The sequence below is a fragment of the Psammomys obesus genome, unplaced genomic scaffold, assembly GCF_907164565.1.
Source record: "Psammomys obesus unplaced genomic scaffold, mPsaObe1.curated_primary_1811, whole genome shotgun sequence".
NCBI lineage: Eukaryota > Metazoa > Chordata > Mammalia > Rodentia > Muridae > Psammomys > Psammomys obesus.
Window position 1 is genome coordinate 5,980,051 of NW_026596069.1, and position 26,021 is coordinate 6,006,071.

General features: G+C 38.2%; 1 protein-coding gene across 1 annotated transcript in view; it reads right to left on the minus strand.

Annotated features, from left to right (window-relative positions):
- Pik3c3 (phosphatidylinositol 3-kinase catalytic subunit type 3) overlaps positions 1–4,265 on the minus strand; it is an 81,198-nt gene extending 76,933 nt beyond the window's left edge. Inside the window, exons 1-2 of the mRNA XM_055625662.1 lie at positions 4,105–4,265; positions 1,349–1,537 (exon numbers count right to left, since the gene is read on the minus strand). Coding sequence (XP_055481637.1) covers positions 1,349–1,537; positions 4,105–4,172 — 257 coding nt within the window. The 5' untranslated portion in view covers positions 4,173–4,265. The remainder of the gene's footprint in view (positions 1–1,348; positions 1,538–4,104) is intronic.
- Between the last annotated feature and the right edge of the window lie 21,756 nt (positions 4,266–26,021).

Sequence of the window (26,021 nt, forward strand, 5' to 3'; positions counted from 1 at the left end):
AAGAAAGAAAGAAAGAAAGAAAGAAAGAAAGAAAGAAAGAAAGAAAGGCCTACTATCTTGTTACATACTCCAAATATTTTCTCAATCTATTTTCTACAGTTGTCTTAAATCTTTTAGTGATCAGTATGTTTTGTTTTGTTGTAATTTTACAACCTTGTAAGCATATAAAAGCAGAAACAATGACTGAAAAATCTAGTAAATAAAGGGAAACAAAGTTGTTTTTGTTCTAGATTCTTTTGGCCATGTGAAAAATAGAAAATGAAAATTTTCATACCAAACAAACAAACAAAAGTAGTGGTATTCACCAAAGACACTGACATTCTATATCTAAATATATTTTGAGGAACACTGGTCCACTGTTTAACATGTAATGAGGGTACTACAATAATATTTTCATTTTGCTTCATTTGTTTTTTGAGTATGGATCTGACCATGTAAACCACGCTGGCCTCAGATTCACAGAGATCCACCTGCTATTGCCTACTGAGTGTTGTGATTAAAGGCGTCCATCACCAATGCCTGACCATATTGTTTTTCTATATTTTTGAACAGTTAAAAGTTTCCAAAATAAAATGTATTAAGTATATGGACGTGTGTGATGTTGTATAGAAATATTTATATTTACTTGACACCAAAAAGAAAACTAGAGAAATCATACTATTAAAATAATTGATTTGGATGTAGACGTACCAGTAAAGTTCAAGCTTCCTCTCTCTGAAAAGCCTTTCCCAGATTCAGTATGATGTATCAGCATATCAATAGGGCTGTAGGATCAATGACAGTGTGACTGTGCACATGGCCAGGCCTACTCTTCCATGACACTGAGCATATGTCATTCCTTATGGGAACACACTTGAGACTGGAGAGACAACTGAGCACTCAAGAATACATGCTGCTCATTTACACGATGTGGGTTTAGTTCCCAGTACCTACATGACAACTTGTATGTTTTGTAGCTCCAGTGCCAGGGAATCTAACACTCTTCTCATGGTACAAATACGTATGTACACACAGACACATAAACAACAACATAAAAAAGCCACACAACAGTAGGGAGAGTCCAGGCATAGTTATGTTCTGGTTCATATTGTAAATGAGTAAAATGATTATTTTGTAAAATGTAAACATAGCAAATAAAAACATGAAGTCACTACCACATCAATACTACTATGTGCACATGAGTAATACATGCTTTCAACAGTCTAACTATTGTTTATAGGTTCATAGGTATATGGAAATCCCTGCTAAACTGTCTCTCCATATAACATTAATAAGGCAATGGAAGAACAGCCTAGAATCTTCTATATGGTAAATCAAACAACAACCACAAATTAAAAAACCCACTTACTTCCATCTTGTACTAAATGCTTTGTAGGATGTTCTGACTGGTAAGGCCAGAGGCTTCCCTTCAGCAAAAACTTGGCAAGTCACATAGAGGTCAGAGCACGTCTCTTGGTATAACCCGGAAAATTTTAGCATCGGATCTTCTAGTACAGCTTTGTAGCTCTTTTGTTCTCTCTTCCCTTCCAAGCTTCCTCTGAAATCACAAACACAACGTTTCAGATGTATACTTTTAAAGCACCCATGGATATTTAAAGAGTAAAAAAGTTTATGCCTGTTAAAGTAACCATAAACTAGTTAATACCTTCCTATTTTTAAAAGTAACATCACATCCTAAGCTTATTCTATCTTTATAAAAGGTGTCTCTTGTAAAAGTATCTTTTATTTGCTGGATGTAATTGTCCTCTCAGGGGCTTACTGCCTCTGTCTGCTAACCTAGGCCTAGTCCAGGAAGCTTCTAGCCTCTGTACAATCTAATCTAGGTCTAGAATGTTTTCAAGCCGTTGTGACTTATTGTTAGCTCTTTCTGAACTCTGGCTGGCTGGTTCAACTCAGTTGTGGCTCAAACTCCTCTCCAAGTTGACTAATTTGATCTGGCTTCTCTAGTCTCACTGAATTGTTCTACTTGGTCTCATTCTAATTTTGGCAATATGTTCTAATCTTCTGGCTCCTTCTCATTGTCTGGCTCATTCTGTCTTCACTTGTGTCTAACTTTTTCTCTCTACCATTTGCCATTGTAATTCTGTCCCTGTAAAACTGCCACCTCCTCTCTCTCTCCCTCTCTCTCTCTCTCTCTTTATCTCTCTGTGTGTGTGTGTGTGTGTGTGTGGTGCTCTCTTCAGCTGCCTCTCTTTCCTCTCTGTTCTCATGAGAGTTGAGCATACTCTGATTCCTCAATTTATCTGCCTCTCAATTAGACATCACTTTCAAACATGGCTGCTTATTCTACAAACTAACCTCATCTACACCGTTTACAAGGGTTAAAGGAGTGTACTAAGGAAATGTCTGTATTCCAGCCACAGAAATTAAAGGCATATCATCCCAGCCTTTGCCAAAGCAGCCATGTTGCTCGATTAAAATTCCTCTACAGTCTCTTCTTTAAGCTTCTTTATTTTAAATGCTGTCACCTACTCTTAACTTTACTGATTCTAGCACTTGGGAGGCAGAGGTAGGTGGATCTCTGAGGCCCCAACCCTGGTCTACACAGAGAAACCCTGTCTCAAAAACAAACAAACAAACAAACAAAAGCAAACAAGCAAACAAACTAATTTCAAATTGAAAACTTATTTGTCCAGTCTTTAAGCAAACATTTAATATATGGGTAGAAAGACAAGAAACATAAGAAAAGTTACACAATACAGTGATGCAAGAAACTGTTAAGTCACATGTGTTAAAGCACACCTTTAATTCTAGCACTAAGGAGGCAGAGACATCCAGATCTACATGCCCTGTTCTAGGACAGCCAGAGACACATAGTGAGCCTCTATCTAAAAAACAAACAAACAACAACAAAAACCTGTGTCCCTGCTTTAAAGGAGAAAAACTTACTTCCAACTATTATTTTTATTCTTTTTTCCGTATATATCCTCATATATATATATATATATATATATATATATATATATATGTATATACACACGCACACATACTATCACACCATTTCATAAGACAAAACAAAACAGACAAAACAGTGTTGTAAGCCATGCTGGATATGTATGGGCATTATTAAGGAAGCAGGAGCATTTCTTGAATATAAAAATTATATCAGTTATCATACTAGGAATACGACCTATGCTTTTTAAAACCACATTCTCATTTTATGATGAAGAAGCACAAACTCAGAGATCACACTCCTTATCAAAGATGGGAAAGCTAAGAGCTGAGAATAACAACCAGAGCAAGGAGTCCAAAGTCAATTGTCTTCCCACCGTGAGAGAATTCACCATGGCCTGGCTCTTAGACAGATGCCTGAAATAAGCCTAATTAATGACTCTTGGGAAAGAAGAGGGAAAGAACAAATACACAATTTGTTCGCTCCAGGTAGGTGTCTGAAGTCCTCACAGCAAGAAGGCTCTCTCACCAGGCACAGTCCTCAATTTCTCTCCCTATACTAAAGAAATGACACAGGTCAAAGTTCTGACAATATGGAAACTACACAGCAAAACTGCTCTTGCCTGGAAAGGTGTGTTTCCCACTTATGCAAAGTTCCTACAGTTCCGAAGTTATCATCTCTGGGAAGTCTTCTTTCCTACTACAGGTCACATTTCAAGATGTCATGCTCTTGACCTTCATGCTCTTGACCGCTGCCCCATGGTTTTACTAAAAGCCTCTTTTCTCCCATCTTCTTGAACCCTCTGTAACTGACACGGTCACCCATTCCCCCTCAACATCTCTGCCTTTAAAATGTCAGGCTGTCCAAAGGTTAGCTATATGTCTCTATCGTCTTGTGCGCAATTAAACTGCATCCGCGTGCTCGGTTATCCCACCTTCAGACTTCCGAACGCCCCATTCCCCCTTCCAGCCTTGCACTAGAGCAACGATCATCCTCTTTCTTGGGCGGGAAAACTTGCTTCCTAAGACTTGATTTCTTTCTGCGGAGATTACATCGCAGTATTCTTCCCGCAAAAACGGAAAGTGCAAACTGCTCCGTACCCCTCCGGGGGCTTCAGCGCAGGTTACTCCAGCGATTCCCTTCAAGGAGCAACCCCTCTCCGGAGCAACAGCGCCCGCCCCTCACCGCCCTCACTCCCCCTTCGCTCTCACATCTTCAGCTGCACGTTGATGTCCAGGTCACAGCTGTAAATGTAGTGGAACTTCTCCGCTTCCCCCATGGCCGGCTCGGAAAACAGATGCAGCCGAGGCAGCCAGCCTCGGGAAGGACTCCAGGAAACAACGCCGGTGCCTCACTACACGAAAACTTCCTGTTCCGCCCCTCCGCCCATAACCTAGCTCGCCCAGTCCGTGACGCAATCAAATGCGACGGAACAAACCCTCGGCGAGCCGCACCACGCATGTGCAAACGGAGGTCGCCATCTTGCTTAAGGGCAAATGAGGAGTCGGGAAGCGTGGCTTCTGTGGTTACATTCCAGTTTTCCTGCTTTGACAAAACTTTTTTTTTGTTTTTCTTTGATTGAGACCTGGGAAATACGGCTGAGAATTAATGTAATAACATTCAGTTAGTGAAGGCCAAATAAAGAAGAAGCACAAAACTAGTTCCCCTAGTGTATAGCGTACTTTCCATTAAAAAAGAGATTCGGTTATAGCCGAGCTGCCAAGCCTGTGATTCCAGCACCCCCTGCAGAGGCAGGCGAGTTCAAGGCCAGCCTGGTCTAGAAAGTGAGTTCCAGGACAGCCAAGGCTCTATAGAGAAACCCCATCTCGAAAACACAAACAAACAAACAAAAAAACCCCAAAAAGATTGGTTTGTTAATTGGTTGTTTCCAGCAGAAGTTGTTTTGCTTTGTTTTTCTTCTGATATGTTTGGTTTGGTTTGGGTTTTAGTGTGTGAAGAGGACAAAAAGGACTAGACAAACACTGAACAAGATCCGGGTTTCATTTAGGCACAATCAACATCTCTGCTTCAGTGCTTTGTATTGGGTGTGTTTTGATCTAATGTGCGGTTCAGGACAAAACTCTACAGGAAATGCCTAGAAACTGCCGATAATACCGTGAACTCGGTTTTTAAACCTTCTGAGTTACTGTAATTTATTCTCCTGACATTTAACACTCTTAACATTTAGGTCTCAGTTTATAATTATGTTTAAAAATTCTATGAGCAGGGCATGGTGGCACATGCCTTTAACCCCAGCACTTGGGGAGACAGAGGCAGGCAGATAGCAAGGCCAGGACAGCCAAAGCTACACAGAGAAACCCTGTCTCAAAAAATAAAAATAAAAAGTAGAAAGCAAGTATGGTTGGCCATATACTTCTGTGTTGTGTCCCCTTGGAGTCTACCAAACTACTGACTTAATTCCTACTTATTATTAGAGGTTATAGCAGAAGTCTGCCTTTTCTGGATGTTTCTCAAGTTTACACACACACTTACTGTGTCAGAAAGAGTGCCAGTGCAGGCACACCAAGTAGAGAAGAGAAGAATACTTCCAGAAGCTGGTTTTCTCTTTCCACATGAGGCTGCTGGGGATCAGAACTAAGGCATGGTAGAAAATGCCTTTACATACTGAATGATCCTGCTGGCCCTGGATGTATTTCTTTTAAGTACCAATTTTAAAACAATAACACCCAAATAATCACAGATTCAATTTATTTAGATTTTTTAGTCATAAGATTAAAAAAGAAAGACAGAAACTTTGAGTGGGATGGGGCTATTTACACTAAAAAGGGAAAAATGGTAAAGACGATATTGTTCCCAAAGTAAATTCTACAAACTACTCTTTGATACAATAAAGTCCACATGTATATTAATAAGTATCATGATGGTTAACCTCATATAATTGAAGATTTAAACCAATAGAACAAATTTGGGTTGTGTCTACATATAACTACCACCAGATACTTATGACGTACAGAAAACACATATTCAGCAATGAAATGGGAAATTTATAAACAGCAGCACTGTGCAGCAGTAAGACAAATTGCCACAATTACTCTGTTTTTGGCAGAAATTATGAAGCTGATTTTAAATCAAGTTTCTTAAACATTTCTTATATTCTTTTATTAGTGAAAAGGTGTCCGTGTGAGTGTTTGTCATGTGATTGCAGGTACCTGTGGAAGGCAGAAGACGTTGTTATATCCCCTGAAGCAGGAGTTAAAGAATGTTGTGAACTGGCCTATGTGGCTCTGGAAGAGCAACAGATTCTTTTTATTTACTGCTCTCTCTCGCGCTACAAAATCCTGACATGTGAAAATAATTAAATTGTCTGGCTCTAGATCTTAAATTGCTTTTGGAATACTGCAATTTAACTTATAAATTTAAGCATTTATGTAACAACAAATAAATGTATGGATTCAATAAAAAAACTTTAAATTGGGAATTTAGTAAATTAAAGGGTTTTTGTTGTTGGAATTCTGTGGATTGCAGTATGTACAGCATTCAGTATTGACTGTTCTTACTGAACTGGCTCTTTGAAATTTAGCAAGTCTAAATAGTATTAAACAGGGCAACTTCCACTTTTCTAGCCTCTCTTTACTACCTAGATTAGTATGGCATTTTGACAGTAAAATTATCATGGTATTATTTGGCTCCAACATATCTTTTGATTTTTATTCAATCTCTATCTCTCTCCAACTATTTTACAACAATTAAAATAATCATGAACACAACACAATATTAAATGTATTAATAATTCAAGAAAAGCAAAGGCACGGTTAAGGATTGTCTTGGTAATCCACGTATGCATGGTAAGAGTCCCATAAACGCGAGCTAATAGTGTCTTTTCTATTATTTGGTGAATTTTTGATATCTAATTGGTAAGAAACATCCATAGGGAATATGAGAGCCTCAGGCATCTTCACTCTGAAAAGGATGAATTTTTTTTGTTTCCACTCATGAATATAACACACACTAATGATTATGCAATGCAATTTGTACTGCAAGAAACCACAATTGGTTGTCTGTAGAAAATAGCTTACAGATGTGAATGCTATTTTTGTTTAATAGCCTATCCCATTGACTATGTGGTCTGGTATTTAATTTTCCTTTGAAGGTGCAGTTTTCATTTTGTTTTTGTTTTCCATTTCATTTCAATTTCATGTTTAATTATTCTAACAGCAGTTTTTAATAATGGTTTAGAAATTTGTTCATTGTGATCTCTTCCTCCAATTGCTCATGACTCACAGTGATAATCAGTTTAGCTTTTCCCCATTTCTAAGATCCAATTTATTCTATCTTATAATTTAAAAATGCAATTAGAGCTTTCAAAGCAACTATCTATTATCATGAACAAATTATGATACTGTAAGATTAAGAGTGCCTTACAAATCCTTTTTCTCTAATTAAAATTTTTCTTATAAGTTTTCTAATACCCTGAAGTATTTTAAAATTCAATAATGTGATAGAACATACAATTGTGTTAAGAAACGTTAAAAGTCTTACCCTAATTCATGATGTTGACAATTCTTCAAGTGACAATGTGAGAAAGCATGGACTTAATAAATATCTAATAGTCATTTTTAGCGAAGGAGCCCCCAGGGCCCAGGCCCAGGGGATTCTATTCAAGAATACAATTTACATTAGCAATAAAAAAGAAAGGATAAAAAATGAGTTATTCTGAAATTATTGAATCAGACTTAAATGCAAATGTCTTTGCAATCATTTGATATCACAAAAAAGAAATTGCCTTCTCCATGGCACAAGTGAGGAAAGAAAAATGGATTTACATAATACCCTTGTCAAGAATCTCAGCTAGAAAGAAGGAATGGAATGAGGCTTATTTCCCTACAAAGTGTAATCAGACAACCTTGGTTAGAGAAGTGGGAAGATGCCTTATCGAGTGAAGGACTTGCCATGAATCTTGCCATGTAAGGAAAGGACTTGAGTTTGAGCCCCAGACCCAATGTAAAATGATGGATATAGTGGTGTAATTCCAGTAGCTAGAGTAGCTACTGTAATTTTGTAATAAAATACTGTAATATCACTTGTAATTCCAGTGATGAGGAGGCAGAGGCAGAGGCAGAGGCAGAAGGCTCCCGGGAGCTTGCTGATTAACCATCTTGCTTATTGGTAAGCTCCAAACTAATAAGAGAGCATGGTTCAGATGAAATCAAGCACATTCAGTGAGGTATGGCCATATCTGTCTTTAAAACTGAAATCAATGGTGTTTCTGAGGACTGTGCATAAAGTTGGTGTCTGGTCTCCAAAGGCATGACTTTTACACACACACATACACACAGAGGGGGCAGTGATAGAACTCTTGATTCCTTCTCTATAATATAGGAGTGATTTCCAGTACTCAGACCTTAGGAAGTAAGACTGAAATTAATCATGGAAAAGATTTTGTTACCTTCACTGTTAGGGTAACGTTTTAATTTTTTTTGTTGAACACAAATTTTGCTCTACTAGATTTATTTATTTGTGTGTGTGTGTGTGTGTGTGTGTGTGTATGTGTGTGTGTGTGTGTGTGTGTACATGTGGGAATATGTGTTTGTACATGTGCTTGCCTGAACAAGTGCATGGAGATGCTAGAGATCAATGCTGGATGTCTTCTCTTATTGCTTTCTGGCTTGTTTTTTCAAATAGGGTCTCTCACTGAACTTGGAGCTGTTGCAGGATTTGATCACAGTGTGAACCCCACAGATAGTGTACCCATTTCTAGGTGTGGTCCCTAGCATGCACCTTTAATCCAAGAGCTTTCTGTAAACAAGATTAAATTAAGTGAACCATGGGTCAAGAGGCGGAGCAAGCAACCAACTGGTAGTGAAACAGGAAAAACCACCACTACAACAGAGACTTAGAGGAAGTCTGGAGGACAGACAGAGAGACATACAGGAAGTAGAAAGGAGTAACATTCAGTTTGAAGGGTTTTTAAAGACAGTATGGACAGGGAGATGGGGCCTTCCCCTTTTGGCACGCCAGCTGAGGAGGAAGGTCAGCTGGGTGTTTTTTCTGCCTCTCTGAGCTTTCTGCACGCTTTCACCTTATCATCTGGCTCCTACGTTTTTATTGGTAAAATTGAATGTTTGGGATTTTGTTTAAAAACAACATGGGACTCACTGTTTTTGGTGGCCAGCTTCATCTCCCTTTACCCTTCCAGTAACAGGGTTACAGATACATGATTCTGTGCCCAATTTTACCTGAGTCCTGGGCATTTGATCCTGGACTTAGACCCTGATGCTCGCACAGCACCGTACACAACAAAGCATCTCTCCAGCCTCCAATTCTGCATTTTAGAGCTATGAAACTTTCACTTACTTTCTTGGCTTACTTAGTTAACTGGAAAGTAAAGAACATTTCACTGATTACTAAACCAACCATTTTCTATAAACAATATCCCACTAACATCCCTTTTGTTGTTACAGTGCTGGACAGCACCCTTTTGATTATAATTTGCCTTTCCACGTGCTCTTTCTGGCTCAAGCATGGCACATCTCCTCATTCACTACAGTTCTAAAACCTCCAGCCCCCAAAATCAGTTTCAGTTTTATCAACATACCTCGACATTTTGTATTTGTGACTAATCATTAACAGCGCCCTCTTTTCTTCTCTTTTAACCAAGAAACCTGACATAAATCCAGGCTCCGAGAAGCATAGTATGGCCACAAATCTCTATATCAGGTCTCCAGCAGTGCAGAATTCATAGACAAAATTCTCAACGTGGCTGGCAGTTATAATTACAAATTCCTATATCCCAAGTTCTGCTAACCACAATCTTTCTACACACTCTCCTTCACTTTCTCTATGACATTGTGACTCTTTCCCTGGTCCTGACTCCAGGCCTGCTGCTTCTTTTCCAGTCTAACCACATGGTTGATAACACCACCTATTTGGTAAATTATCATCTCCTTAAAAATTTGTGCATGTACATTGGCTTTTCCCCTCTTCCTAGATACTTTTTATATTTTATCTTGCCTAAGCCTTTACACTTAAACGAATAAAAATTTTTCTTATCCTTTTTAACACACATCGTTATAAATGTATGGTCATATTGGAGACTAATGAACTCATTATCACAATATATGCCATATATCTTAACTTCAAGATATTGACCCTGTCAGCTCTTCTCCATTTTCATCCAGAAAACAATTCTTCTTTCCTGAGCTATCACAGTGGCTTTCTGTTTCAGAAATGGCACTGTATGAATGCTGAATTTTATCATTTTTGAGGCATCTGGAAGACTACATTTCTCAACCTTACTGGCAGACAAACTAAGGCCATGAGACTTAATCTAAAAAGTCTAGAGGAAGGAAAGATTATAGCTTGCAGTCTTGGCCATCAAATCTGTATTATTTATCATATTCTATATCTGTTTTAAAGTTTAGTTGAATACAGAAATCATGGAGAGTTGTGCAATGCTCTAAAAGTGAGCAAACCACAGTCTAGGAATACCTCCAGTCTCCAAAGCACTGCTTGGGAAACAAACACCTATCTGGACTGTAGAAATATATTTCATGTTGGTAAATAGTAAGGTTCAGGGTTATAATATCAAACTCTTTAGCTACACTAGCTAATAAACTCTCCAACTGTTGGATCATGTCCACTCTTTTCATCAGTCTCCTCATGTTGACTTTTTGATTAAGATCTTTTAAAACCTTAGGGATGTGGCAGAAAGTGATGTCTAACATTTATTAGAGGAAATAAAGGCAATTTGTTCACTTGACAAAAATAAAAAAAATAAAAACACCACTCTTTGTGTTTAGTGGAAAAATCAAATGCAATCGCAAAAGTGTAAAAGCTTAAAGCTAAGAAAATGGGAAGCTTTCAGCCTGTCCTGAAAGGAAGTTGTTGGTGAGAAGAAGCTGGGGTCCAGCCTGATAAAAGACATAGTTCGTGATTGGCTGGTGTAGCATACTTGCTTTTCTCAGGTTGCTCCAAAACTGGAAGCTGAGAGGAGTGGAGCTAGGAAGGCTGGTGTTACTAAATCACCATCATGTCAATCAAGCAGCTAACAAGGCTTTGTATTGACCTCCTGGACTGGCTGGTGCAGAATGGATCAGAGTTATTTTTGTGTAATTTTTGGCCTTTTTCATTTGATATGTCTCTTGAGAACACATTGCAAAGTTCTCAACATGATGTGAACATGAGTTTTCACCATCTACACCTCCTGTTGCATTTTAAGCACCCACTTTATTTGCTAGTAGAGCTTGAATTTATTTTGTAAATACTAGCTCACCCTTCCCTGTCACATACAAGGTTGTCATGATAAAACAATGTCTGGAGGCCATATGGAAAACTTCAGATGTGATTTGATAATACAAGTTAAAAATCAGAATTGGCAGAAGAGAAGAATATGAGGTCCCCGTAATTGTGGTAGCATAATGGAATCACAAAAAAAAAAAAAAAAGCCACAGTTGTTTGCATCTAAATTTCTCATGAGGTAAATCATAATTATATTTGAAGGTAAGCCACTTTAAATTTTTTCTGTTGCTATAGATAAAAGCTGACTAATCTTAATAGAGCATTAAAGCATATTTTATGTACTGAAACTTACTGCCTTCTGGAGATAATTGTTTTGGTTTAATGAAAATCTACAAACTTCTTTAAGACCAGACCTTTCAATTGCTATGGAACTTGGGATCATTTCCATACTTCTCTTCAACTCCAAACAAAGAAACTTCTGTCAGACTTTTTAAATGAGTAGATCATGTCACTCAAAACCTTTTAGTGCTGTATCAGTTGTTCAACATTAGTAAGTGATATCACTCAAAAATTTATCCCTTCATCTGAGTCAGGGAGCAGTCCTGTGACCCAGCACACAGAAGGCAGAAGCAAGGAGATCACAAGTTCAAAGCCCTATCCTAAAAACGGAAGCAATTCTCTGCATGTTTGTGTCTCACAGCCCTTCCAAGATACTATAATAAAAATTTGGTTGATAAACATCTTATTCCAAATTCTGATAATACTGGGTTTGTGTCATTTGTATTATTTACTAATTTTTGAAAATAATGTTGTGTTTCCAAAATTTGTATGCTGACTCAAAGCATTGATACAAAGGTGAATAAACTGGGTTATGAGGGTAGAATATCAGGAAGCTGATTGGAGCACTTATAAATAAGACTCTAGAAAAGGCCAATGAACCCTCTGGCACTCTTGTTATGAGCAGACATAATAAGAATTAGTAGATTGCCACCTGGAAATCAATCCACCCATGGCTCTGATCCTGGAGACATTCTGACATTTTCAGCACCCATAGCTGTGGAGGTTAGGCCACTAGACAGTAACAATTTGCAACTAAGAAATCAGAAAACCCTATTGCCTTCTTCAGTTCAGAGCACATGCTGAAGATAAAGAAGGAGGGAATGAGATAGCCCTTGAAAAACAATTGCGTGGATATTGTTTTATGCAATGATTTCAATAAACTAGTGAAGTGACTCTTTCTTAAAAAGACATTCTATTTTTGTTTATTTGTATGGCTTCAGCAGGTGTAAAGATGCCTGCTGAACACAGAAGAGAATGCAATATTCCTTGAAGTTGCAGTTATAAGTGGTTGTGAGCCAGCATGTGTGGGTGCTGGGACCAAACTGTGCCCCTATGAAAGAGCAGCTGTTGCTCTTACTGCCAGAGCCAGTACCTGAGTGGGGAGTGAGGACAAGTCACACTACACACGGGATCGGCTTGAGAGGGCTGTCAGTCTGACTGAAGCAGCAGCGCAGGTTTATTCCAGGGTTCGTTATTTATAGGCAAAGCAAAACCAAGTCACATCAATACAAAAAGAAAAAAGTGTGGAAACGCCTAAATTCTTTTCAAAAACTACTTCCCCAGGTGAAAACATAACAAAGCAATTTAACAAGCAACTCTCCACACTACAGTGTGAGTCCTAGGGATTCAACTCAGCTCCTCAAGCTTGGCCGCAGGTGTGTTGCTTTAGCAAGAGGCCATTTGCTTCCAGGTGCCTGAGGCTTCCGGGTTACCTGGAGCATCCGGGACTGTCTCTCAGGCTGGCTTTGTCTATAGCTGCGTCCCACGGCTCTCCACATCTTTTTTTTTTTATCTTTTATTAATTACACTTTATTCATTTTGTATCCCCCCATAAGCCCCTCCCTCCTCCCCTCCTGGTCCCACCCTCCCCCCCTTTCTGCATGCATGCCCCTCCCCAAGTCCACTGATAGGGGAGGTCCTCCTCTCCTCCTTTCTGATCTTAGTCTATCAGTTCTCATCAGAAGTGGCTGCATTGTCAGGGTTCTACGTTATCTCCACGGATAGTCCTTGGTTGGAGTATGAGTCTCTGGGAAGTTCCCTGTGTTCAAATTTTCTTGTTCTGTTGCTCTCCTTGTGGAGTTCCTGTCCTCTCCAGCTCTTACTTTTTTCCCATTTCTTACATAAAATTCCATTCACTCTGCCAGTTGGCCATCAGGCTCAGCATCTACTTTGACAGTCTGCACAGCAGAGGCTTTCAGAGGCCTTCTGTGGCAGGTTCCGAGGTTGTTTCCTGTTTTCTTTTTCTTCTGATGTACATCCTCTTTGCCTTTCAGGATGGGAATTGAGCATTTTTAGTTAGGGTCCTCTCTTTTGCTTAGTTTGTTTAGATGTACAGATTTTAATGGGTTTATTCTATGTTGTATGTTTATATGAGTGAGTATATACCGTGTGTGTCTTTTTGCTTCTGGGACAACTCACTCAGGATGATCCTTTCCAGGTCCACATCTTACCACCATGGTTTTACCAAAAATAATAATTATGGGACAGAATACATGATTTCTCTGACAGGTACCTTAAATGTTAGGAAGTCAGAAAACTCTGATTTCCAAAAGCATTGTGTCTTTATGGAGTGTGTCAAATTGACAACTAAATCTGTAAACAGGTATTATACATATACTTTAGTGAGCAAAAAAGACAAATTACCAAAATAAATTGATGAGTAATGAAGACTAGCTCTGGTTACACTGTATACAGATATTTCAGTCGCTGAGAGATCACAGATAGTTCACGGAAGATTGTAATGGATAAGATAATGTCTTAGTATGCATGCAGCAAAGCTGTGCCTTTTATTAATACTGAGCACTACACTTTCTGGTGTTTGTGCTAAGGCTAGTGGCTTATATGAGTATAACGCTCATTGTTGGGTTTAGTTCTTGATAATGTTAACAGAAGATTGTCATTGACTTAGGTATTTTCTATGCTATAGTCTTTATCAAAATCCCAGTATAATAATACTACTAATAAAGCTTCATTGTAAACAGTATGGTGTGTTATATGAGGAACAGTCTGATAGAGCTTGTGTATTCTACATCTAAAAATGGAATCATTTCTATGAACTTAATTTAATTTCACTTTGTTTTGTTCATTGTATTTCCAATAATGATAATATATTATAAGCACATATAAAATACGTAACATATTATAAAATATGTAAACATTCTCTACATAAAAAGAGTATATATATACACATATATAGAAAGAAATTTTATGTATATGTATATATATACATATATATATATATATAATTATATCCCTTTAAAGGATGGGTACCCCATGTATATATATATATCTTCAGCTGTGTTTCAAGCAGTAATCTATGCCATGAAGATCTATGTAACTGTAGTCTGTAATGTTTTCACAATGACTGAGCTTATCTAGCATCACATTTCTAAGAACACATCCATACTACTGACACGTACCTGTAACTTATTGTTGTTGTTTAATTGCCTTCCCAGTGAGACTGATCAGACAAGGCAAAGGCTGTATTTTGGAGTTTATTTTTTTTTTCTCCAGCAGCATGTCTGTCTTGTGGCAGATGCCCGATAAATATCTGCTGAAATTTTTAATAGCTGTCAGGTGCAATAATAAATATGCATGCTGTTCTGGAGTGGAAAGTACAAAGATAAATTAATTTTGGCTCCCATCCATTTGCCAAAGATGACAGTACAAATATATTCATATCACTTCAATGACACCTTGAAGTTCGAGACAGTTGTATCTGAAGATAATGGGAGCCTATAAGAATGAGTTAATTATTGAAGTTAGACAATAAGAAAAGGGGAAAGATTTTTATAAAGAGGATAGAGCATTTAGAAGATATATGAAGGAATCTATCTCAACAGGAACTTGAACTTTACTCTTATAGAAACAGAATGTCCGTGTTGAGAAGCAGCAGAAAAAAAAAATGTATGCAAAGGAGTCAGAAATAAGAACCTAGAAGATGGAATGTTTTGAAGAAAAACAAACTTGATTTTATTCCAGGGTATTGGATTTGCCATGAGAAGAACACATTAGGTATGAAATGTGTCCAACATAGACCTAAGTGAAAGGAATCTCCTTTTTAAAATAAATGTTTTATTTAAAAATGTCAGTTTTATAAAATAGTTCTGAAGACAGCAAAGCTCTCACTAATTTTCCTATTGATATTTTATATGGCATTCTTATGACAAATTATCTATCTTATTATCATGGAAATTCTTTGGCAAACTACATCTCCTCCTATTCTACTAAAAATAAAACAGCTTTTCTTGTGGTATCCTTTCCTTAGAAGCTGTGGATCTTTAGTTTTGCATGGTATTTGACATATAATAAAAGGCTTTCCTACCACTACCCTATAGACTGACAGGTTTTTGCTTCTGCTCCTCTGCTGAAGGTCTGGAAACAAAGAATATTTGCTGCCACCCTGTGTAGTTTTTCCCCCCCCTAATCTCTTGCCACATAACCACTCATTTCTTAAATGACTAGTAAATGTAAATGAGAATGACTCTCATTTTGGGTTTCCACATTAACCTAAACTAGCATTGAGCCTATCATTTACAAAATGTTTAGTTGTTTTCTTATCAGAACTAGTTAGAACATTTGAAGACATTTAAAGAGTTAATAAAATTGTTCTTAGTTTAAAGGTTCTTTGAAAACCTCAAAGAGTATTGAGGAAAGGGCAGAGAAAGGCAGAATCAAGAAACAGCCAGGGCAATTCACATCTTCTGGGGCTGCTTGAACCACAAGTGCTCAGTGCCTGGAGCATCTCAGAGAGGCATCACGTGAGTGAAATCCATGGGAACTATATTGAAGGTGCAACTCTGTAATTCCATAATTACCAGCATGACCATGGGCAACTTGCTATACTTGATTCAGGATTAAATATCTGAAGCTGAAAATGACAAGAAATGAGGAATCCAAATTAGTATCTCAAGGCAGTTTGAGCTTTGTTCATGAAAAGTGAAAATCTCTATGCTTACAGAATAAATCCACACAATGGCATCATGATCCTCTTTTCTGTAATACTTCACATCTAGTGGACCACACCTAGAATAGAGCTTTAGTTCCTTTTGAAGAAAAATGCCGTTGATTTGAGGATGCTACTACTGCAAATTTGTCTACATGATTAAATGCATTTACAGTTCCACAATCAACACTAATGGAGAGTGGAAAGACATTAAGGCTGGATTGTCCATTCTTTTTCCTAACTTTTTGTTGATTCTTTGTGAATTTCAAGTCATGTACCCCAATCCTCCTCACCTCCCACCCTTCTTATTCACACTCAGCCCTTGCAACCTCACCATCAAAAGAAAACAAAAAGTGAAAACAAACAAACAAATGATCAAACCATCTCTCTGTGGAAGATGCAGTGTCACACAGTACACTCTTTACAAACAGCTTCACTTTCAAATGTTCATTGCAGTGAGTCGTTGGTCTGGTTGAGGCCTCTGGCTTCTGTTACACCATCAACACTGGAGCCTCACTGAGATGAGAAGAGAGACAGCCAAGCACCCACCTGGCCTCCTGGTGGGCACCACTATGATGTGCAAGCAAGTGAGGGAGAAATAAGAAAGAGGAAGTTCATGTTGTAGAGATGGAGAAGACTCAAAGCCAAGGGGTTTGTGACCTATGGAGAAGGGTGGAACTGGAGACTTCAGTGAGGAACAGGCAGAGGCTAAACTGTGGATATTCTTTTTCCAGTGTTCATTCTGTAAACAAAAGTCACTTTCGTGTTTTATTTGATACTCTTTATTTGCAATTTTGTGTTTTACGTTGACGTATTCAAAGTTTAAAGGTTTTCCTATGTGGTTCTTAAAAACTCAAAGCTGTGTTGCTCTTTGTTCAGAAACTTCTGAGTTGGATAAGTATTCTTTAGACAGTAGTTACAGCACTGGTGAACATGAACTCAAGAGTATATATTAATGAAGAGGTTTTTATGCAAAAGCACAGACGTGGTTCATGTAGTGCTTTGAATAATGCCCCCTATATGCTCATAAATTTGGACGCTTAGTCACCAAGGAGTGGCAGTATTGGAAAAGATTGTGGCCTTTTTTTAGAGTAAATGCCTTCGTTGGGGGAATTGTGTCACCAGGTATGGACTTGGAGATTTCCAAAGGCCATAGTTAGCCCAGGTTTTTTCTCTCTCTCTGACCACCGACTTCAGGTAAGTATGTAGGTCTTAGCTATTTCTCCAGCATCAAGATTGTCTGTGTGCTGCTGTTCTCCCTGCCATTATGATAATGGACTAACCCTCCGAAGCTGCAAGCCAGCCCCCAGTTAAATGCTGGTTTAAAAATAAAAGTTGTCTTGGTCACAGTGTCTCTTCACAGGAATACAAGAGTTACTAAGGCAGTCAAAATATGCATAATTTAATGACAATATTGTGACTGAGGTTTCCAGAAACAGCCCAGATTCCATGTTGCAATAATAGTTCAGATTTTGCAAATTTTCTGTTCACCGTGTCTTTATAGAGCTACCACAATCAAATTTATTACTACTGGATAAAGATAAAGGTGTGACCTGAATATGCAAGAAATGATATTATTCACAACTGCCATCCTCAAACTTTGAGGAAAGAGGACCCTAGGGAAGAGGTTTAATCCTCATTCAGAAGGGCAAACAGGATAGACATAGGAAGTGGAAGAAGACAGGGAACCGGACTGGAGCCTCCCAAAGAGGACCTCTTAAAGACTCTATCCAGGAGGGTATTGAAGCAGATGTTGAGACTTATAGTCAAACTTTGGACAGAACACGGGGAGTCGTATGGAAGAAGGGAGAGATAGAAAGATCTGGAGGGGACAGGAGCTCCACAGGAGACTGACAAAGCCAAAAATCTGGGCCTGGGGAATCCTGCAGAGACTGATGAATCAACAAGGACCATACATGAAGAGGACCTAGACCCCTGCTCAGATGTAGCCCATGGGCAGGTAAGTCTCCATGTGGACTCCCAAGTAAGCAGATCAGGGACAGTCACTGGAATGAACTTGGTTGCCTGCTCTTTGATCACATCCGGCTGGCAAAGTGGCCTTACTAGGCCACAGAGAAAGATGATACAGACAGTCCTGATTAGACCTGATTGGCTAGGGTCATATAATAGGGGAGGAGGACCTCCCCTATCAGTGGACTAGGGGAGGGACATGGGGGGGGAAGTGGAATGGGGTGGGGAGGAAACGAGTAAGGGGGCTACAGCCAGGATGCAAAATGAATAAATTGTAATTAATAATAATAATAATAATAAAGAAAATTTAAAATACAAAAAAATTTCAAAAGCAGGTAAAACCTGGCTCTGCAGTCCACAGGTTTCCTGAGGAGTCAAAGCAGAATGTCACATTAGTTTTCTGACATGGCAAAAGAGAGAAACTTGCACAGCTGTACCCTGGTTTGACTTGGTGTCTCTAAGAACATGGAAGTCCAGGTATTCTATTTCTCATTTGAATATTTGCTCTCTTACCAAATCTCATTGCCAGCCCAAATAAGCATTCCTTTCTTTGTGGTAGGAGTACTGACTCTCAGAAGTCTTAAAGTGATACATAACAGAAATTGAAGACTCTAGGGTGAAAAAAATTTTTACTCTCTCTTTTTTTTTTCACTCTAAGATTTTTTTTTTCTTTTAGTGTTTACATCCATTATTACCAGAATCCTCATGCTCACTTGCCTGTGCTGTCCTTGATCGGCTCAATTCCCTTCCACTTGCCTTTCTTTTCCCCATTCCCTGCTCCTTTAAGGAATCTTCTGGAATTGTGATCTGAGATAATCTTTCCAAGCACTGTAATCAGAGTGAACATATCCTTCCTTAACTTACTCAACTGAGGACTAGGCACCTGCTGTTACTTATTGAGGACCCTTTCTCTTTAGGACTGATTCACTTAGGCGTCTGTTTCTTTGTAATCTATACTATGATATTTGGAGTTGGCCCACCATATTTTGAAAAATAATTGGAGTGGAGAACTTACACTATGCCCTAGGCTTGATCTTCAGTACAGGAAGAAACACATTTCCTTTAATTTTAGCCCTGGCTCCACAGACCACAGCCTGAGAATCTCAACTTACAAAGGTTGTCCTAATGCTATGAACTCCCTGACATAGGAATACTCATCAGGCAGGTACAGGAGAAAGCCTTCCTGCAAGGTGCAAAAACCTGAGGCAAAGGAAAACGAACACTAGGGCAGATGAGCTGTGTTCCAGGATGGCTCTATGGGAAGAAAGATTGCCCAAGGTCCGAGAATGACCTTTTGCCCCAGTAACTTCTCTGTCTCTCTGTTCTCCCCGCCCTCTCCTCTCTCTAACACACAGACACACCTCTGACATCAAAGCCTGCATGCATTGTTTACACCAAATATGATTTGATATGCCATTAAATTATTTTTCATGAATTATTTTGGAGAATTTTATGCATGAGCAAACTGTATACTGTTTTTCATGATTTCTACCCATCCTTCTTCTCTAATTCCTCCTTCTGAAACTCCTTCTTGGATTCATGACCCCCTCCTCTATAATTATTATTACAATGGTGACTCTCTCTCTCTTGAAAAGAAGTTTCATCTAAGAATCAGCTTTGCTTTTCAATGTGGAAAACTATTTCTGTGCAGATACAACCTCTGATTGATCTGGTGTTGGGGATGCAGAGGAAGAAAGACAAAATGATTTTATGAAGTCACTGTGAGATTCAAATCACATAAATGGCCCTGCCAGCCTCCTTCTGCATGAAAACTGGCATCTAAGACACTTGTTCTGTAGGTGTAAATTTTTCTACTGCTATTCAAATCTTTCTCCAATTCTGGGCTCAGGCTCTTAACCTATTGAACATGAAAACTCCATCTTATTATGGCCACTCCATCCTTCCCACATAAGGAAGAAGAGAAATTAAGATTACTAGTTTTTTTTTTTTTCCCCGTTGAATTTATTGTATTTCTTCTGGAAAAACTAAAAGGACTTTAATGCAGTTTTCTCCAGTGTGATGCCCCGAGGTTATTTAGTTTACTATTCATTCCAGTATTTAAAAGATTAACTATTAATAATCACTGGGATTTGTAAATTATCATTGTCAACCACCAAGAAGCCATTACTCAAAAGATAAGCAATTTACCATCAATCACTCTTCTTTTGAGTGTCAATGTTTGCTACTATTCTTGGATACTTAGTGAATACTAGAAAGCAAAATGCATATCCTATGCTGAAGGGCATGTGCTGGAAAAGCAAATGCATGTGTAACAAAAGCAAATAATAAAATAAAAAAGTACCAACAGACACAGCAGTGTACCTTATGAATTCTAAGTGTTCCACACAGATGCTGAATAAGTAAAGCTTATGACTTATGTATAATACTCACCTGAAATATACATTTGCTTTTCATGGTTGTAATCATCTCGTCCATAGGCCATGCAAATCTCTAGATGAAATGAAATGGAAAAGGGAGAGGTCCCTTTCTTGTTGAGCTGAAATTGTTTTTGATGCTGAAAAAAAGGAGAATCATAACCAGCAGAAAAAATTCACATAAAAGTACTATATTTTTACATTTCTGTCTTTGTGCAAGATTTTATTAAATGTCTTTACAGGGAAACATCCTCCTCCAGATGCTGCTGCTAAGACTTCATTTTTAAGTTGTTTTACAAAGTATATGTTTCCATATGGAATTTTCATGTATGTTTAATTTCATATATGTTTAATACCATCTCCTAACACCTTTCCCTGCTATACTCTTTAGACAGTAGCATTTCTCACTTTTGCTTTGATATTTTCTAGCCCTTTCTTTGAATCCTCTTCCTGATCCCAGTCTCTTGAGACCCTTTCTTGTTTCTTAATTTCTATTCTTCCTTATGTGGGAAGGATGTAGTGGCCATAATAAGGCAGAGTTTTCACGTTCAATAGGTTAAGAGCTGGAGCCCAGAATTGGAGAAAGATTTGAGTAGCAGTGGAAAAATTCACACCTACAAAACAAGTTTCTGAGATACCAAATTTCATGCGGAAGGAGGCTAGCAAGGCCATTTTTTTCCTATATTCACTCCCACCTGGTCACCCATTTTTAACATATGTAAAAGAAGATTTACACATGAGAAAAATGAAAGGGCATTTGTCTTTCTGAGCCTGAGTTACCTCACATATCTCCAGCTATACAGAAAGATATTCAAGCAATGAGTTGACTATTCAACCAAGGTGGAAAAGATTATTCTTTAGAAGGGGTTTGTTGCACAGGAAAAATCTTTTATTTGGTAAAAAGAATTTTCAATAATTCTGTGGTTAACTGTGAACCTGAGTTTGGAGATGCATTCAAAACATAATCAGATCACATGAAGCACCTGTGCACTAAGTGATATCAAAGATCAAAACAGCACGTAGCTTAATGTCAAACTCGGACATTTACTTTCCCTTTACTTATGTAGCATTCTAAGATGTTTTTACTTTTATCACAAGGCTGTTGAACAGTGAGATACTGTTACTCTTGTAGAGGGCCCAAACAGAAATTACCAAGTGGATATACAACTCACAAGATGAAAGCTACAGGTATCTAGAGAGACTGATGACAGAGTGCATACCTAGAATCTTGGCACCTCAGATACTGAGGCAGAGGTATTTCTGTGAGTTTTCAGTCATCCTTGGATACATAGGTTGTTCCAGGTCACACTGGGATAGACAATTATAGTCTCTTAAACTCATTATCCTCAGGAAAAAAACAGGAAAGGAGAATAGAGCTCTCATTGAAATTCCCTTGAGAGGAAAGAAAAATATGTCACTGAATCTGATAACTAAACACAAGTTAGATTTCCAGAGCTCTTTGAAGGTACTTGAAATCTACCTTGGAAACTAATAATTTAAAAAATTCATTTTATTTAAATTATTGAATACTAAGAACATTCTAGACTAAGGTCTCTTAGCAGGGTGGCTTTATATTATATTTTTTATAATGAATAATAGACAATCTACAGGTGGGGGGAATTTTTAAGTTGAAAACCCTTTTCTAACCACAAGGGTTCTTGGTCAACACTACTCACAGTATTCAAAAGTATTAGCAGGAGTGGCTCTGGGGGGTAAGCTGTTCACCTTATCACAATGTCTGGTTTTCTTAACCACCGGCTCACTTCCAAAAACATGGGACTTACAAAGTTCATCTTCATTGACTAGGAGAAAACTGTCTTTCCTCTTAGGAGTGGACTCACCCACACAAGTTTATCTGTGTTGACATGCCACCCGTTAAAGGCTTCACATCATTGTGTAAGACGACGTTCAGAAAAAAGTAAAAGCCATGACTTAGATTGGGTTTCATTGCCGTGAAGAGACACTATGATCACAGAAACACTTATAAAAAACATTTAATGGTGGCTGGCTTGCAGTTTCAGAGGTTTAATCTGTTATCATCGTGGCAGGAAGTATGGCAGCATGCAGGCAGACATGGTGCTGGAGAGTTCTACATTCTTAACTGCAGGCAGCAGAAGGAGACTATGTCACAGTGGCCAGACTTGAATGTATAAGACCTTAATGTCCACCTCCACAGTAGCACTTTCCCCAACAAGGCCATACCTACCCCAACAAGGCCACACCTCCATGATCAAACATTAAAATACATGAATCTATGGAGTCTAAAGTACCACAAATAGTAGCTTTTATTTACATATAGAAATGAACATATGTTAATAATCATCTTCTGCTCATTAATCAATGAACATACTGGAATCCAACAGCTGTCATAAATACATGTAAATTAGGAAATACAAATCTAAGCATGATTTTGAAAGTCAATTGCATTTGTCTACAGGAATCATTTTGCATTGTAAATGGTAGATGCAAAACATTAAATAGGTCAAAGATAACAGAAGACTAACACCATATTATCTTGAAGAGTATCATTATGTAGAGTATAGTTACCTAGAAAAGCACATTTTCACCCACTATACTGCATTTAGAGAAAAGGCCATACATTTCAGAGTTCTTATGTAGGCCCTGGTTCCAAATCTCTCAACCATTGTTCACTGGCTTTCCTTTTTTTGTGTGGCTTGATTTGTGTCTCCCTGCCTCCCAGCCCAAATTTTTATTTTAAAGTCTTAGCTGTCAGTTACCCAATTCTGTAACCTTATTTAAACAAAAGGTATTAGCAGACTTACATTGTTAAAGAAGTCATACAGAAGTCTCCTATTCCAATATGAATTGTTTTCTTAGAAAAGAGAAAAATACACTCAGTTAACCACAGAGAGAATATCATGTACAAGTGATATTGCATAAGCCAAGAAACACAGAGACTATAGGCAAACCACCAGAAACCAAACCATCACTAAATAGATTCTTTACCATAATTATCTGAAGCAGTTAACCTTGTTGGCCTTTAGGTATGTCATGTGTGGTATTTTGTGTGCCCATCTCAGATCATTAATTAATTGTCTTTTCTAATGTCATGATTTCATCATACCATCTTCTCTCAAGGACCTCAAGTTACTTTCTCTGTCCAGAACACATCCCTCACCCATACCAATCATATTTTTCAGTCCCCTAAGCAATGTTTACCCACTCTTTATAGCTATGATTCATCCATTTGTCCCCTGCGACTTCCCTAACCCATTTCATCTGCTTGCCAATACTGTAAGGATGGGCTTCTGTAGTCAGTGTTTTGCTTCTAACAGTTATCATAACTAGTTGCAGGTGGCTCTAGTTATTTGTTCAAGTAATATGCTACAAAATACTATAAATAGTAGGCTATCAAACACAGAAGCATCCCTACAATGGGACATACTGTGTTAGATTCCACAAGTCACTGGTCACACTATTCATTAACCAACCTATAATTTCACCTTCTTCATGTTTGTGTTTAAAGGCAACTTGCTTGATATATATTTCAATTAAACAGAACTGAATTCTTAGCTATTGGCATTATAATTCATTCCTGAAGGAAGGGCATCTAACATAAGTGTCTCTTCAGTAAGGTATATATCAAACTTCTTATAAGCACCTGTTGGTGCAGCACTGAAGTATTGGACTTGGAAGCCATTTCAAACAGTGAAAACCCAACTAAAGTCATCAGTAAAAATTAAAAGGCTGCGGAAAACTTTGTTTAGCATGTAAAAGCTGAAGCAAGAAGACAGACTTATCTTGTTTGACATCAGTGGCAATGTACTTCTTGGGACACTGTCATTTTGGTATTGTGTTAGTTTGCTTCTCTGTTGCTGTGAAAACTGAAAGCAAAGCCAATACCAAGAATAAAGGATTTATTTTATCTTACAGGTTTTGGACCATCAACAAGGGAAGCGTAGGCAAGAACTCAAAGCACAGACTTAAGCAGAAACCATGGAGGAAGACTTTACTGGTTTGTTCCTACAATACAGTCCAAGGAATAAAAGCCACATGCCACATGCTTTGTTTCCCCTCCATCCCAGCAATATTCAGTCTCTAATAATAAGTTTTGTAGTTTGATTTTTGTTGTTCAGATAAAACTCTGACCAAAACTAACTTTGAGAGTAAAGAGCTTATTTCAGTTTACAACGTCCATTCTTAACTGAAGCCAATGCAAGAATTGAAACAGAGGCCATGGAAGAATGCTATTTGCTGATTTACTCTCTCTGGATTCCTCAGGTATCATTCTCATATGGTTGAGGCCAGCTTTTTCAGGATGGCATTGACCAGAGGGGATTTGGGCTTACTTGTGGTGGTTTGAATGAGAATGTCCCCCACAGGCTCATATATTTAATTATTAGTGCCATTTGTTAGAACTGTTTGGGAAAGATAAGGATGTGTGTCTTGGAGGAGATGTGCCACTGGGGTTTGGCTTTGAAGTTTCAAAACCCCATGCTATTCCCAGTTAGTTCTCTCTGTCTTATGTTTGTGGATCAGATGTAAGATCTCACCTACTGATCTAGCACTATGCCTACCTGCCTGCTGCCATGAATCCTACCATGATGGTCATAGACTCAAAATCTGAAACTATAAGTCTCCATTAAATGCTTTTCTCTGTAAGTTGCCTTTGTCATAGTACTTTGTCAGAGCAGTGAAAAAGTAACAATGACACTACCACGTTAATTATCAATCAAGAAAATATCCAGTCATGTCCAGAGTCCATTTTGATGTAAGCAACTCTACAGTTGAGATTTCCTGTTTCCATATGTATCCAGATTTCTGTCATTGATGAAAATAACTGGAATGCCTGTATTTTAGTTAGAAAGGGCATCTCCAGCTATCTGAACTTCATCACTAAGAACTCTATAATTAAGATTTATAAATAAAAAGAAAAGAAAATCATATCTAATATTAAAATATTAGAATATAAATTTCATTTAGGATAATTTTCTATAATAGTAAGTTTTATTTGCCTGATGTAATTGTTGTCTTGAAGGTTTACTGCCTCTGTCTGCTAGAACACTAGCAGACAATCAACCTAGGCCTGATTTTAGATGCTTCTAGCATCCATACAATCTAATTAGGGCTCAGAATGTTTTCAGCCTCTGAGACTTACTGCTTAATAAGTTCACCCTTTCTTGTTCTTCCTAAGCTCTTGCTGAATGGTTCGACTCAGCTGTTCTGGCTCAAACTCCTCTCCCAGCAGACTTATTCTGTTTGGCTTTTTCTCTGTTGAAAATTATAATTGGGCACACACAATGGTAGAATGGTCATAAACTAAGGAAGAATTAGTCAGTCTTGAGTATAAAGAGTACCTCTTTGTGATCCTGTCTTCAGAGACAGAGATAAATCTTTCTTCTGAGTACAGAGAGGACCTCTTTCCAGTGAAGATCTCAGAACCTGGTTCCAGGGGCAATTAGAACCACTTCCAAGGTTCTATGACCTGCTTGTTTTAGAGTGATCCTTCCTCCAATATATTATCAATTGTCATGACACTGGATCATAAGGCTATGTCCTAGATCCTGCTGGGAGAAACATTAATTTGAAGCTTGATGTGCTTCCATTCATCACAAGA